Here is a 14,379-nt window from a genome sequence, read left to right as displayed (position 1 = left end):
CGATACAGCCGTATGCATGTAAAACTAGTATATCACACACAGGCAGAGGGGCAAAAGGTAACATTTCTCTCTTTCCCTCGCTTTTGCCCATCTTCCAGTGTTCGTCTAGATAGCGTGACTAGCAAAAATATTGAAATCGAAATAAGAATTATCCGTTATGGTCTCCCCCCCCCTTTTTGCATGCATGTTGCGCTGACATGTAAATAAGCGCTATGCTTTAATAAAAAAAACAACCATTATACAACTGTATAGGTCCTCGTCCATCTCATGCCAGGGACTAGGTATATCTTGTGTACAGTTTATAGTGGCATCATATTCCTTCACCAGATATCAAACTCGAGAGACTTGCAAGACAGCTCAGGTTATAACTTACTACGAGGTCTGTTTTTTTAAAAAAATAATAATCGTCAGTCCATATGACAATGCTTGCTGTTTAACTAACAGTATTCGAATCTCTGAGGGGCCGGGGCATTCCACATTTACCTTTGCTAGAAAGCACAGTGCAATAAATATTATTTTTAAGTTATGCAATAATTTTGACATTATATTCATGTCCATTCCCCAAGACTAGATTTATATACACAACCAACTCGCTCTTGCAATATATTATCTGATGCGACATTGTGAAAGGTTCTCGTATGTTCGCGAAACAGGAAATACACGTCATAGCTTCCGTGAATCGAAAGCAAGGTTACTGGGGGCACGCAAAATACCGTAAGAAGAATTATATATTCCAAATGCAGGCATCATCATTTTTCTCTTGCACAAATAGAATAATCGGGCTGAATTTCCAGTCTAAAACCACCATGTTCTGGCAGCAAGTATCAAAAACCTGTGGTAATTTTATTATATGATAGGAGGTGAGTGAAATGGTTGTTGCAAGTTATCTTTTAAACCCAGTACGTGTGTAGGAAAAACTGCGTATAAGCTGTATCACACTCTCTCTGTCTGTGTGTCAGGTGGTCGTGTCGTTCGCTAGTTGTATGTCACAGCTTAACCCGTACTAGGTAATATTTTTACATGAGGTAAGTTGGCATACTCTGGTAGGGTATATGTTTCAAGCCTCTAGCTGTAGAGCCTATTTGCAAAAAAGTAAGTTTGGTAACACTACTCGTCGAAAGCAGCTCAAACAGTGTTGCTAGGTGTAGGTTAATTTTCCCCGTTATACAATTGCAAGAGGTGAGTTGCTTATAGCCTATCTGGAAGGCTTGGTGTGTGTGTGTCCATGGCTTATGTCGTAGGTTAATAAAATTTGCAATAGATCTTGTGTGTGTTGGCAACCGTCAGCCCTTACATGTGATATAGCAGCCTTACTTATTGTAAGACATAGTGTGTATGTATGAGTGGGGGAGGTTAGTTTAGTTCACGATAGATCGACCTGTCACGCTATGACCAATTTCTGCTTTTGAGTCACCTGTAAGGCTATATGTGGGTGGGTGAGGGAGCTTAGTTTAATTCACGATAGATCACATTTTAAATTTGTTCACTCTCTCTGTGTCTGTGTGTCAGGTGGTCGTGTCGATCGCTAGTTGTATGTCACAGATTAACCTAGGTAATATTAACTGTACTTCAAAAAATAAAATTGTGTGTATCTCATGTCGAACTAGAAACAAAAAAATCAAACATTAAGCATGCATGCAGATTAATTAAGCTGAGAGCGCGCGCGTGTGTATATGCCACATCGTCCCCCCAAGAGAGAGGTTTACGAAGATCACGATATATAAACATTTGGCCCGTTGATTCCAGCACTCCAACTTCATCTCTAATGTTGACGACAATATTCTAAAAATAGAGAGGATGAGAGGATGAGAGAATAAGAGGATAAGAGAATGAGAGAATGAGAAAATAAGAGGATGAGAAGATAAGAGGAGAGGTTTACGAAGGTTACGATATATAAACATTTGGTCCCAAACTTGGAAAATTACGATAAGGTGCACTCATTCTTCAAAAGATGAGAGGATGAGAGGATGAGAGGATGAGAAGAGAGGGGTCACGATATATAAACATTTGGTCCCAGACTTAGAAAATTACGATAAGATGCACTCATCTTTCAAAAGATGAGAGAATGAGAGAATAAGAGAATAAGAGGATGAGAGGAGGATGAGAGGATGAGAAAAGAATTAGAGAATAAGAGGAGGATGAGAGGAGAATGAGAGGGATGAGAAGGATGAGAGGATGAGAGCTCATCTTTCACTCATCACTGCCTTTTTGCCCCCGTGAAACATCGTCAGCGCACTAAATGAGGCGTGGAACAGGAAGAGAAAGTGAGTTTTTCAACTTTTTGTAGTCGTTTGGTCAAGAAATCAAAGTTGTCGTGGGAGTCACAATTTTTATCTACTTGAATCTCTGGTTCATTCCGCGTACAACGGTATATCACTCATCTCTCTAGGGCAATTAGTCTCCGATCTACACTCATTTAATTGAAACTCTGCATTTTGCTCAAAATCGGCTCGGGACCGAGAGGCTTACCAGTGAAAATGGCCTTGGGAAATTTGATAACGTAAGCTAATTTTTCATGCATTATCATTTAGATAAGTGTTATAATTTTGAAGACATTTGCGGGTTTAACTCAAAAACCCTCTTCCCTGCACGCCCTTGGTCTCAGCCCACCATTCTGTTCACTAAATAAGCAAGAATCCCACATATAAAGAGAATGAATGAGAGATTAGGAGGTAGAAAGGTTGAGACGGAACTAGAAAGTGATAAGGAAAGGATACAGAGGAAACGAGAGACAGGAAAAGACAAGGAAGCAGCGGAAGAAAGAAAGAGAAAGAGAAAGAAAAATAGATGTGAAAGAAGAAAAGATATAGAAGCAAGCAAGAAAGAAAATAGAGACCTCCGAAGGAAAGACTATATGAAAATATTCTGTCCCCGAGCCAACGGAATGAAGTTCTCCAACTAGCTCAATCTAACTGAACGCAGTACTTACCTAATCTGTGATGTTCCGGTGTGCTTCTTGTGCTGATGTTCAGATCTGATCGCAGCCTGGAGTGCAACTGTTAAACTGACCGTGTTCAGCTGAAAGATAGAAGCATATCTTTTGAGGTTGTTTCACAATATAAACATTTATAATTCTTATGTGAATTAACCGGGGAATGTGGGTTTCACCACCACCCAACCAGACGAAGTATACGTGCAAGGTATATGCCGTGTTCTTGCTTGTAACTACTGATGTGCCGTAGAATTTAATGTTTAAATAGGAAACATCAGATAATCCCATACTCTCCGAACCATGAAGAACTTCCCACAATTCAAAATGCATGCTGAGATAACAAGAAGGATGACCCAATAAAAACAAAGTCACGTTAGATCGAAGCGACAACTGACAAGGGGTTTCACACTGGAGCTACAAGCAACACTGGTTCCTTTAGTATACAAGCAAGCATTGGTAGCGGGGCTTCACGATGAGAAAACGGCCCATTGTCTTGTAGCTTCTGTTCGAAATGTTGCATTGATTGCTGATGGTTCGCTTCCAACCAATATGCGCCACTTGTCACGGGTCGCTTGTCGCCGATCTTAAAGCTCTCTCGATCTTAAAGCTCTCTTAAACTTCAATTTGCAAGATCTATAACTTTAGAAAATTGTAGATCTTCGAATTTACTTGTTTCTGAGATACACAACTTTAGTTGATTGTTTTACTGAAATGTAGGAAAGAAATCCACTCTCATTTTGAGGGGACATAAATATATATTCGCACAGTTTCGACGTGTCTTGTGCGCTCACATGTTTGTGATTCCTCAATGCTCGTAATATATTTCAAAATGTCGGTATGTAGTATTGGAAGAAGGGTAAGAAATGAGTAGGTTCGCTTGCTTTAAAAGTTTGGAACGCAACGTTATGTTTTTACCTACATTGTACAAGAACTATTTTTTTTCTATTTTTGTAATACGTAAACCGGGTTAGTACTGTCTGTTTCAAAATAGTTAGATGTTTTATGTAAACGAAGTCAATAGCGACACCAAATTGAAAACTAAATATTTACTTCTTTTGTCAATTTTATATTTTTTGACATAATTCAAAAATAATTGTCTTGGGTCATTTTCCGCAAATTCCTATCTTGCCTCTTTAATAAATTCTGAGGCTCATATTTTGAAATACGAAAAGTCAGTGTCACTCACCTACCATAGTTTTCGGGGTAAAAGTAAGTTCACTAGCAACGTCCGATTCCAGGTTCAACAACAAACGAAAAACACGACAGTGTTACATAAAGATTTTAAAACAGGCATGGTGGAGCCATTTTTGTATGTTGTACATAAGTGTTTATGTAATGTCTGGACTGAATCTTCTTATCTAGATGTCACTCTTGTTTGATGTACGTGTTCTAACTTGAACATCTGCGTTGTTGTTGATCTCGAGGTTAAAGTATGAGAGGAAAATGTCGGATCTTCAGCGAGTCATTTTTTTTTTAATTTTCTCGGTCTTTTGGAACAATTTCGTGGTGGTGTAATGCAGCAATTTTTTTTCTCAGGGCCTTCCTTCGTGGTGAACATTTATTTATGTCAGTTAATCAGTGAGTAGAATTGGAGCTATATATATCGTGGATTATTATTATTACTAGCAATAATTACAATTAAATATTATAGTAATAAAAACGTCGTAATTGTAGTAATGTCATAACTTTTCCTGACATAAATACCTTTTCAAATTCAAAACTTTGACTTCTGCGCTGTTGGTCTACACTGATAGTTTTATTTATCGTAAATTGTCGATCACCGTGGCGGAGTGGTTAGCACAGCTCGGTATGACGCTAGAATCCCAGCCTCGACACGGGTGGTCTTTGTGAGTTTCCCTTCATCAATTTAATCATATCATCAATCATCCTCATCTTTACGATTAGCCAAAAGTGGAAGACAAACAAAGTAAAATAAACCAAACCAATGAACCCATTTTTCGCAACTTAATGCATATTGCAACACTTGTATTATTCGCTTTCTTGTTCAACAACAAATTTAACTATTTTTATTGAATCAGTTTCAAACTACATAAATTAGCATATCTTAGTTTACATACAGGGTGATTGGTAATTCGACCAATTCCTGGAAAGGGGTAATACTAGAGCACATTTGCAACAAATTTGATCCTATACACCGGGGGTCGGAAATCAACGGGTTCCGAGTTATTGCAGTTTGTAAATTTTCGTGACATGTTCCGACTTGCGACCAAAAAACTACTAATTGTGAAAAAAGAACTACACCCTGGGCACTTAATCGACCCGTTGCAATCAATTGACGAATGAGTCACTACTGGGAAAAAAATGCATGCCCAAAATTCCCATACCCACAGAAATAAACAGTTATTGGAGCACACGTAATGAAGAAATTTGGAAATTTTCGCTTAAATCGAAGAGGATTACTCAACAAAATGGTAGCACACTTAGCGTAAAAATTACGGAAAAAACTTCCTCGTTACATGTGCTCTCCGAAAAGATACAAATGTTGTCAACTGGTACACGGGTTGGGGGGGAAATCTGAATTAAAACCTGAGAAGGCGCGTTAAAGACCTCTTTGTAAAGTGAAAAGAAGTTGTCGGTTGTGAGAAATATAAGAACAACAATGAGTGAAATAATAATGTTATTTACCATTTTCATGATTCCAGGTTGTCAGAATTAACTATCACAAAAAGCTACAAATCCTGTTCAAATTGCCTCCCCGGTTACGTATGCAAGCACGCAGCCTGCGGCGTATTAATGAAATTAGTCGTATGCAAGCAGCCAAAATGAGTGAAAATAGTCGTAGACAATTTGCACGGTAATATCCATGAATCCCACTGTACTATCCACCTTTACAATTCCAGTCCCTCCCAAAAAAAAAATCCTGCGTACGCCAGTGTCTCTGTGAGAGTGCAAAATCGTTAGCTATGCCACTTTTGGTAACGTATACATTTGGTGCCGTTAATTTATTGTTTATGTTCAAGTTGACACGAGCAAAATGTGCAGGAACGAAAGTCGTACGACTCGGTACTACACCCTTTCCACTTTTCATCCTGAAAAATACCCTTCCGGCTTCCCAGCTCCCTCAAGTGTTATAATTCGAAATTAGTCTGCAGGAAGTTGGAGGTAGAGAGAGGGAGAGAGACACACACAACCCTAACCTCCAATAAAGTTTACATAACTGTTTCTTCCACCCCCACCCTCCACCCTAGCAGTCAGAACCATGTGGTGGGAAGTGAGGGGGCGGGGAGGTGTTTGAATTTTAGTTTGCTTCTGACAGTCTCATCCCCTCGAGAGGGCAAAAGTACCTTCTGGCATTTCCATTTTCAAGCCTCGCCGATCGCATTAGAGAAGGATTAGCACCCTCCCCTTCATCATTGTAATTCTCTATTTGCTCCCGCTATCCCCTCCACTCTTGTCGAGGAACTATTACATTGGCACCGACCTAGGCACCATTAGCTTTTGCCCACAGTGAGCAATAAAAAACAGGGGTAGTTTTCGATGACCCCACGAATATGTCTTTGGTATATTTGCTAATCTGTCTTGAGTTTGTTTTTAGTCAACTCGACTGACCCTACAATTTAACATGTGAACACTATGTGCCTCCATCAGATATCGAACCCAGAACCACTTAATTACAAGGCGACCACGTTGCAAGTATGACATCAGAGACATCTTGTAATCGCATTCAAATTGCATTAGACTTGTTCCAGTTTTGTCTAAGGCTGAGCCGAGGTAAGGATTAGATAGTGAATATACAGCTTTGCGGTAACAAATCCTATGAAGATTTATGCGTACCATTACAAATAACAATACACATAAAAATAATGATCAAGAACTTTACTTTTTATTAGTTGGGTCTAAAAATATTTAGATGATATTAATGTATTTGGCAGGACAGCTGTTTTTATGCACATCCTACTGATTGTGACTACACATAAGCCAGATGGTGAATATATGCTTCTTTTTATCTGTTCTTCCAATAATAATAATAATAATAATATAATTCATTTACGTACTTTACTATTATTAATCTATTGATTATAAACCATGGCGCTATTATTATCAATATTATTATTATTATTATTATTATTATTATTATTATTATTATTATTATTACTACATGTGTGACACTTTAATCAGACCCCTTCCCAAAATATGGTTCTAGATACGTGCCTATCCACTTGTAACTTGTTTTTCACGGAGAGGATATGGAGCATCTTACCCCCCGAAATTTGGCATCTATGGTCGTTAGTACTATAGGGATGTAGATCATTTTGTTGATTTACAGCCACTTTTGATGCTCGCTGTACAATAAGGTAGGAAAGGGATCGTTACATGTATGAAATATGAGCCCATCGTTAATATGCAGTGCAGTCAGCTGCTTTACGATACAAGAGAGCTTTCTCCCTCAGGAATAAACCTACGATGATAACCGAACACGGCAGCACACGTGTCTGGAATGGGAACACTTGCATAAATCTCGGCGGGAGACGGACGTTATCGCGTTGAGCTAAAAATTTGAGTAAAAATGTAAGCACATGTTTTTTACATGCGCCATGTTGGTTACGAAAACAGGGTTGCAAACTCGCCTAAAGAGGTGAGAGTATTTACTTACTAGCGTGCAAACGTATTTGGCATTGTTTCATGTCCTTCTTGCTTTATTCTAACACTAAACTATCTTCTGTTGTCCATCAGGGCTGTGACAAAGTCTGTCCTGTTCTCTGTCTCGTCTCGAGTTGGAAATGCCTGTCTCATTCTTGATGTTTTCTCGATTTATAAACACAAGTCTCGGTCTTGTCTCGGTATCATCTTGCATCTCGAAATGCATAGCATAACACAACAAATATTTCTGTACAAAACAATGACTGGCATCATAGATAACCCTACTTTTCTCCAAAAGATATGTTTCAAAGCAAGGAAATGTGCCTTAAGGCTGCAACAATTGATGTCTTATGATACTTCAAAAACAGAAAGATTCAAGAATTCACCAATATTTAGAATGTCCTTTGCGTACAACAAAATATCTATATTGCAATCTAATCTTGATTTTAGTCAATTATTGAGTACAAAAGAATATTAAGACAAGTGTTTACAACATATATTATCTGATTTAGTGTTATACTTAGCAATATATCACTGCATATGAATAAAAATGATATCCTGTTTGTTTTTTTGGTCTTGTTTTGTATTTTTTTGGGTGAAGCGCTTCTAAATTGCTAATTTGGTGTTATATTATTCTATAGTATGGTTTAGTAATTTATATTGCATTATATTTGTGTATGTGTTCTACTTGTGTTATGTCTCACTGTACTATATTATGTGTTTCATTTGTTGTTGTTTTTTGTGTGTTTTTTTGGAGATAATTTCTCTGTTGAAGGAAATAAGTAAATAAATAATCAACACGTGCAGTCAATGTATCACTGCCCTGTACAAACATATAAAGTTTAAGCCAATACGCTGGTTTATATAACACTTCACATAAACCTACTGTCGGATTAAAAATTACAGATACTCGAATTTGGACTACAATTAAAGGTTTTAAACATAATTCTTAATTTTCAAGTTTTCAAAATTTCTCGAAAAATCGTTACTTTCGATTTTGTAAAAAAACTTTTTCTTGGTATTGGGTAGTCCTACAAATACAATATTGGGTTGTTTTGAAGCTCTTTGCATCTGTTTTTAAAATGCATTATCATTGTCAATTCACATTGCGAAACCGACTGTATACAGGTTTTTATTCAGCGGAGTAAAGCTGTACGTGGAACATGGCAACACCGTAATCATTTAATCGCATCGCCCGCCGGCAGTTTCGGCTATTCAACGAACATCGCTGTGTGCCGTGTTCCAACGTTCAAAACAAGACCAATATTGTATTTGTAAGACTACCCAATACCAAGAAAAAGTTGTTTGGCAAAATGGAAAATAACGTTTGTTTGAGAAATTTTTAAAAACCTGAAAATTAATAATTGTTTTAATACCTTTCTGCCTGCACCCTACTAAAATTTCATAACCATCGGACAAAACGTTTTTGATTTACAGAATTTCAAAGGTAGCGATCGATTGCAAGACTAAATAAAACGTCACTTGTTTTGTTCTCACGACGATAAAAAATAGAAGACCTACTCAAAAAAACATTGGTTAACATAGTTTAACGCAGAATTGAAAAATCTAAATTTTGATGTAACTCGGTTTAATATAAGTCTACTGATTAATTTTTAATTGGAGTTCAAACTCGAGTATCTATAATTTTTAATCCGATAGTAAGTATTTGCTAGATTGAGAAAGAAAAACACATTTGTAATCAAAATAGCTGTTAACATTTTAGTGCAAAATAATCTCTAAGGAAATAAAACACCAACAGGCTCCAAAAAATCTTACGAGAAATGTGGTTACGATGTTAAGTATTTGCTGTCATCAGCGTTTGAAGTACAAAATGTTAGCTGGGGGGATGTTCGATCGAACCTTCAGGTTAGATGAAGGGATGCTTCTGTGATTTAGCAGGGTAACAGTGAGGTAGCTGAGGGAATGCTTTGTGAAACTTCTTGCTAGCTGGGGGATACCATCCCCCCTTGCTTCGACCACTGGCTCTCATAGTTGTTTAGTTTGATACCCGGTGGAGGCACATAGTGGTTCGGATCCCACTTTAAACTGTAGGTCCAGTCCCGAATAGCCTTACTGTGCATAAAGTGGACTTAAAACAACAATTCAATCATTCAAAAAATCATAGTTGTGTATTATTAGGTGATATATAATGGAGAAATGGAAAATATTTTATAATGATATACAATTTCATGATCAGAAAAAAACATTAAGAGATAAGATTATAGAAACAATAACCCCAGGCCTATTGTTTGTAGGTATCTGGTAATTTTTATTACAATTATCAATTTTTAAAAAATCTTTTTTTTTCTTCTATTAAAATTAGTATAAAATTCGCCTACGTGCTGAGGGATATTTCCCTAGAATTATCATCACTAAGATGAACGCTGCTCATACAACTGTTACAAGGCATCTCCAGGAATTCAGGAGAAAAGGGAATATTGAAAGTGCTTCAGAATAGTTGCGGAAGAGATGGTAAAAGGGGGAGGAGAGGAGGTAAGCGAAGCGTGAAAGCAACCATGCCGAAGAGACGAGGAGAAAACTCGTGAGAATTTCTCGAATTTTCTCAACAGCACACACACATGAACACAGCACTCACCATCCGCAGAAGTTGAAAATCGATTTCCTTTTTTCCCACCCCGAGACCATTTCGAGTTATCGATTGCAGCTAACAGATGGTTCTGGAGTCGAGGATGACCTCCCATAACGGCTGCATAATGGTGAGACGTGTTGGGCTGCCGGATAATTCCCCTCGGATGGTACTTCATGGGGACCATTTTCGAAGAAGGCTCCTCCGAGATGACGCGGGAGAAATATTGCGAAATGGCCATTTTATCCCGCGGCTAAGAAGCTTTCCGAATGGCCTTTGAGAACTTTCAAATATCTTACGGGAGACCCGCACATGTTTCTGAAGAGGTGAAGAGTTCCTTCGAAACGCTATTGAATGCTCCGGGATCTTCCTGAGCTGAAAAATCAATTGCTGTCGGTTTTTGCCTGGCGTCACGAAAAGTGGCAATGCTAAAGGGCTTTTCACAAAAGGCATTCTGAAAGATGCTGATTACTTGATGGACCAGATGTGGTATCTATCAATAGATTGAACTCAATAGAACTGAAGTTCAAACTACTCCAACATTCTTTCTGCCGATTATAGAGAGCAAAGCAACTGAAGCTAATCTTCCTTCCAATTATAGTAAATAAAGCAGCTTCCTGTCTATTATGGAGAGTAAAACAAGTGGGGATAATCTTCCTTCCTGTTATGGAGAGTAAAGTAAGTGGAGCTAATCTTAGTGGCGATTACGGAAAGTAAAGCAGGAGCTAATCTTCCTGGCGATTACGAAACGTAAAGCAGGAGCAAATCTTCCGGCCGATTGGGGGAAGTGAAACAACTGGAGGTAATCTTCCCACTAATTATGGAAAGTAAAACAAATGGAGCTAATATTTCTGCCAGTTGTAGAAAATAAAGTAAAAAGAGCTAAACCACATCCTTTCTGTTACGGAGATCGAAACTAGTGGAGCTAGGGGGATACATGCTCTTTTCTTTTTAGCTTAAATATGAAACGTATACAACAGTTCTGAATCTTTTGAAGTTTATAGTTTAGGCCCTGGGAGATATTACTGTACATACTGTATTACTGAAAGAAACCTTAATGCCAATTATGGAACGTAAAGCAATTGAAGCTACTCTTCTGGCGGATTTCAGGGAACACAGCAACTGGACCTAATCTTTCGGTGGATTATAAAAAGTAAAAAATGCTAGAGCTAATCTTCGTGCCTATTACAAAGAGTCAAAAAAGTGGAGCAAATCTTTCGGTTGCACGCATTGTGGCTTGCATCGCACTTTCAACTTCAGGTGTAGTCCCGATTAGCCTATCACGCTTAAAGTGAACTTAAAACAAAAATCCTTCCTGTCACTTACTGGAAGTAAAGTACCTGAAGGAAACCATCCTGCCGTCTGAAGAACGTAAAGCAACTGAAGTTAATGTACTGACGGATTCAGGAAAGCACAACAACTGCATATATTTTTTCTGCCGGAAACGTAAAGTAACTAGACCTACTGTAATCTTCATGTCAATTACAGGAAATAAAGCACCAGAGCAAATACCCCTTCCTATTACGGAGAGTATAACAAGTGGTACAGTCTCCTCCCCGATGGCGCAGTGGTGTCGTCGTCGTCTTGTAATCACATAGTGGTTCGGATCCCACTTTAAACTGTATGCCCAGTCCCGATTAGCCTTACTGTGCATAAAGTGAACTTAAAACACCAAATCAACCAACCAAATAGAACACTTCTGGATTCTATTCTCCTATTACGGAGAATAAAATGAGTGGAAGAAATCTTCCTGGCGATTACGGGAACGTAAAGTAACTGGAGTTAATCATCCGGTCGAGTGCAGAAAACAAAACAACAACAACTGGAACTAAGCTTCCTGTCAATCACAGAGAGTAAAGCAAACGGAGGTGATCTCTGCCTATTACGGAGAGTGAAACAAGAGCGGATATTCCTCCTGACCATTATGGAAAATAAAGCTACGGAAGGAAATTTTCCTACCGATTGCTGAACGTAAAGCAGGTTAGGCTAATATTCCCCCTTTTTTGCAGGAATCAAAACAAGGAGCAAATCCTCCTGTAGGGGCAAAACGGAAAGCAAAGTAACTGGAGCTATCTTTCGGCGAATTTTGTAAAATGAAAATGCTGGAGCTAATATTCCTGCCCATTACGAAGAGTCAAAAAAGTGGAGCTAATATTTCTGTCCAGCATATTGTGGTTTGCATCCCACTTCAAAATGTACGTCCAGTTCCTAGTTTCTGTGCATAGATTTAAACAAATCTCTTCCTGGCAATTACGGAAATTGAATTACCTGAAGGAAATCATCCTGCCGATTACAGAATGTAAAGCAACTGAAGTTAATCTAACTGCTGATTGAAGATATCAAAAAACTGCAGGTAATTCTCCTGCCTGGAAAGCAAAGTAACGAGACCTAATCTTTCTGACAATTATAGAAAATAAACAAACAACCAGAGTTAATTTTCCTTGCTACTACGGAGAGGAAAGCATGTGGTACCAATCATCCTGGCGATTATGGAATTTAAATCAGGAACTAATGTTCCGGCCAATTGCAGGAAGCAAAGCAATTGGAGCTAATCTTCTTGACGATTATGAAAATTAAAGCAACTGGAACTAATCTTCCTGTCAATCACAGAAAATAAAGTAACCAGACCTAAACCTCTTTCCTCTTAGGGAGAGTGAAACAAGTGTAGCTAATTCCTTCCAATTACGGAAAGTATAACAACTCAAGGAAACCTTCCTGCCGATTCCAGTAGGTAAAACAACTCAAGATAATTTTCCGGGTGATTGCAGGAATCCAAACGACTGGAACTAATCTTTCCGCCAATTATGAAAGTCAAACAATTTGAGTTTATCTTCCTGTTGATTGTGTGAAGTAAATACTACTTCAGCTCATTTTCCGGCTGATCTCTGAAGGTAAGAAATGTATACAGCACAGATCTCCATAATATTTACACTAGCCAGTTCACATTCATTAACATTGCTTGACATATATTTGAACTTCCAAAAAGGTAGTGGCTATAGCTGTCACCTTGCAACTACCAAGTTCCTGGTGTCCGTAGTACAGTGGCTCGGAACTCACTTTATATTGTAAATCCAGGTTAGAAAATAATATGCAATTCAAGCAACAGGGTCTACTCTAGAAACCTGTAAGAGATCGGAATGAAAACACTGACCGCGCGACGCCTAACAGAAAAGTCGTTTGGCACACCTTGGCCATAATGAGCTGTTGCTTTACTGGGTTTAGTTTAGTTTAAATCAACCATTTTAAATATAGCTCTACAGTCAACTCTGTGTAATTAATTCAATACTTATGGTTTAAGGTTTTACCCTCACAATTTCGACTGACATGCCTGTTATGGAAAAGCAAAAGATAGGATTACTCTACTTTTGAACTCCACTGTAGAAACGTGCTTCTTTCATTTCAACTTTGGTGATTAGTATCCTGGAATGATAGGCCGTCTGACTGACGTGTCGCTTCGATAAATCGAATCGAAACATCACGAAATCTCTCGTCAATATATCGCCTTTAGAAATGATTTTGAAGTCCGGGGTGATTTTCACTCCCTTGTTACCTTTGATTCCCGACGACACTCCTGGCGTTCAATGCCGCTTTCATCAAATGAAGCGCAGTCACGGTGGCGGGGAGGGGGGCGGCAGAAATTATTGCCGAGGCAGGAGAATCGTGAAAAATCCCCTCCCCCCTTATCAACGTTCCTCTTCTGACGTTATTTCTGAAACGTTCATGAAAGGAAAGTTCTTCTTTTATCAAGCAGCGGCAAAAAGAGGGAAAGAGAGGGGTATAGCCCCCTTCTCTTTGTGGAGATAAAACAAGTGATGTTTCAGAAGCTAATATACTTTGAACAGCTCATCACCTGCTACGCTGCACTGACCCTATAATTCTCTGCAACGAAGGAACATTAAATGAAAAATGACGAGAATATTATCTGCGGGGAAAAGAGTGAATGACCTCTTGCTTGGGGAAAGAGGATCATTAAGTTCGAGATTTTAGTGCGTAACGTTACATCTCCCTTCCCCCTGCCCTTTGTGGATTTCTACAGACCATACTTATTCTCGCCCTAATCACATCTTCTGTATTATGGATGAAAAAATGGACGAAAAAAGCGATATAATACGGCGAAAATATTACCGTTGGCCAAAAGGTGTAGTGCATATGTCGTCTACAGAGCTTAACGACTGGTTAGACAATGAGAAAGAAGCAAGCAGTTAAAAAATTAACGACTTGTTTGCGAAAACTAATTGTCCCCAGCGTGGGGATTATA

General features: G+C 38.5%; 1 protein-coding gene across 1 annotated transcript in view; it reads right to left on the bottom strand.

Annotated features, from left to right (window-relative positions):
• Positions 1–14,379, bottom strand: part of LOC145984878 (latrophilin-like protein LAT-2) — a 112,337-nt gene that overhangs the window by 32,538 nt on the left and 65,420 nt on the right. Inside the window, exon 3 of the mRNA XM_083118253.1 lies at positions 2,930–3,018. Within this exon, the coding sequence (XP_082974379.1) occupies positions 2,930–3,018 (89 nt within the window). The remainder of the gene's footprint in view (positions 1–2,929; positions 3,019–14,379) is intronic.

This window comes from Lepisma saccharinum, chromosome 3, assembly GCF_977018435.1.
Source record: "Lepisma saccharinum chromosome 3, izLepSacc3.1, whole genome shotgun sequence".
NCBI lineage: Eukaryota > Metazoa > Arthropoda > Insecta > Zygentoma > Lepismatidae > Lepisma > Lepisma saccharinum.
The sequence above is the reverse complement of the archived record's forward strand: the minus strand, read 5'-3'. Positions and strand labels throughout refer to the sequence as shown.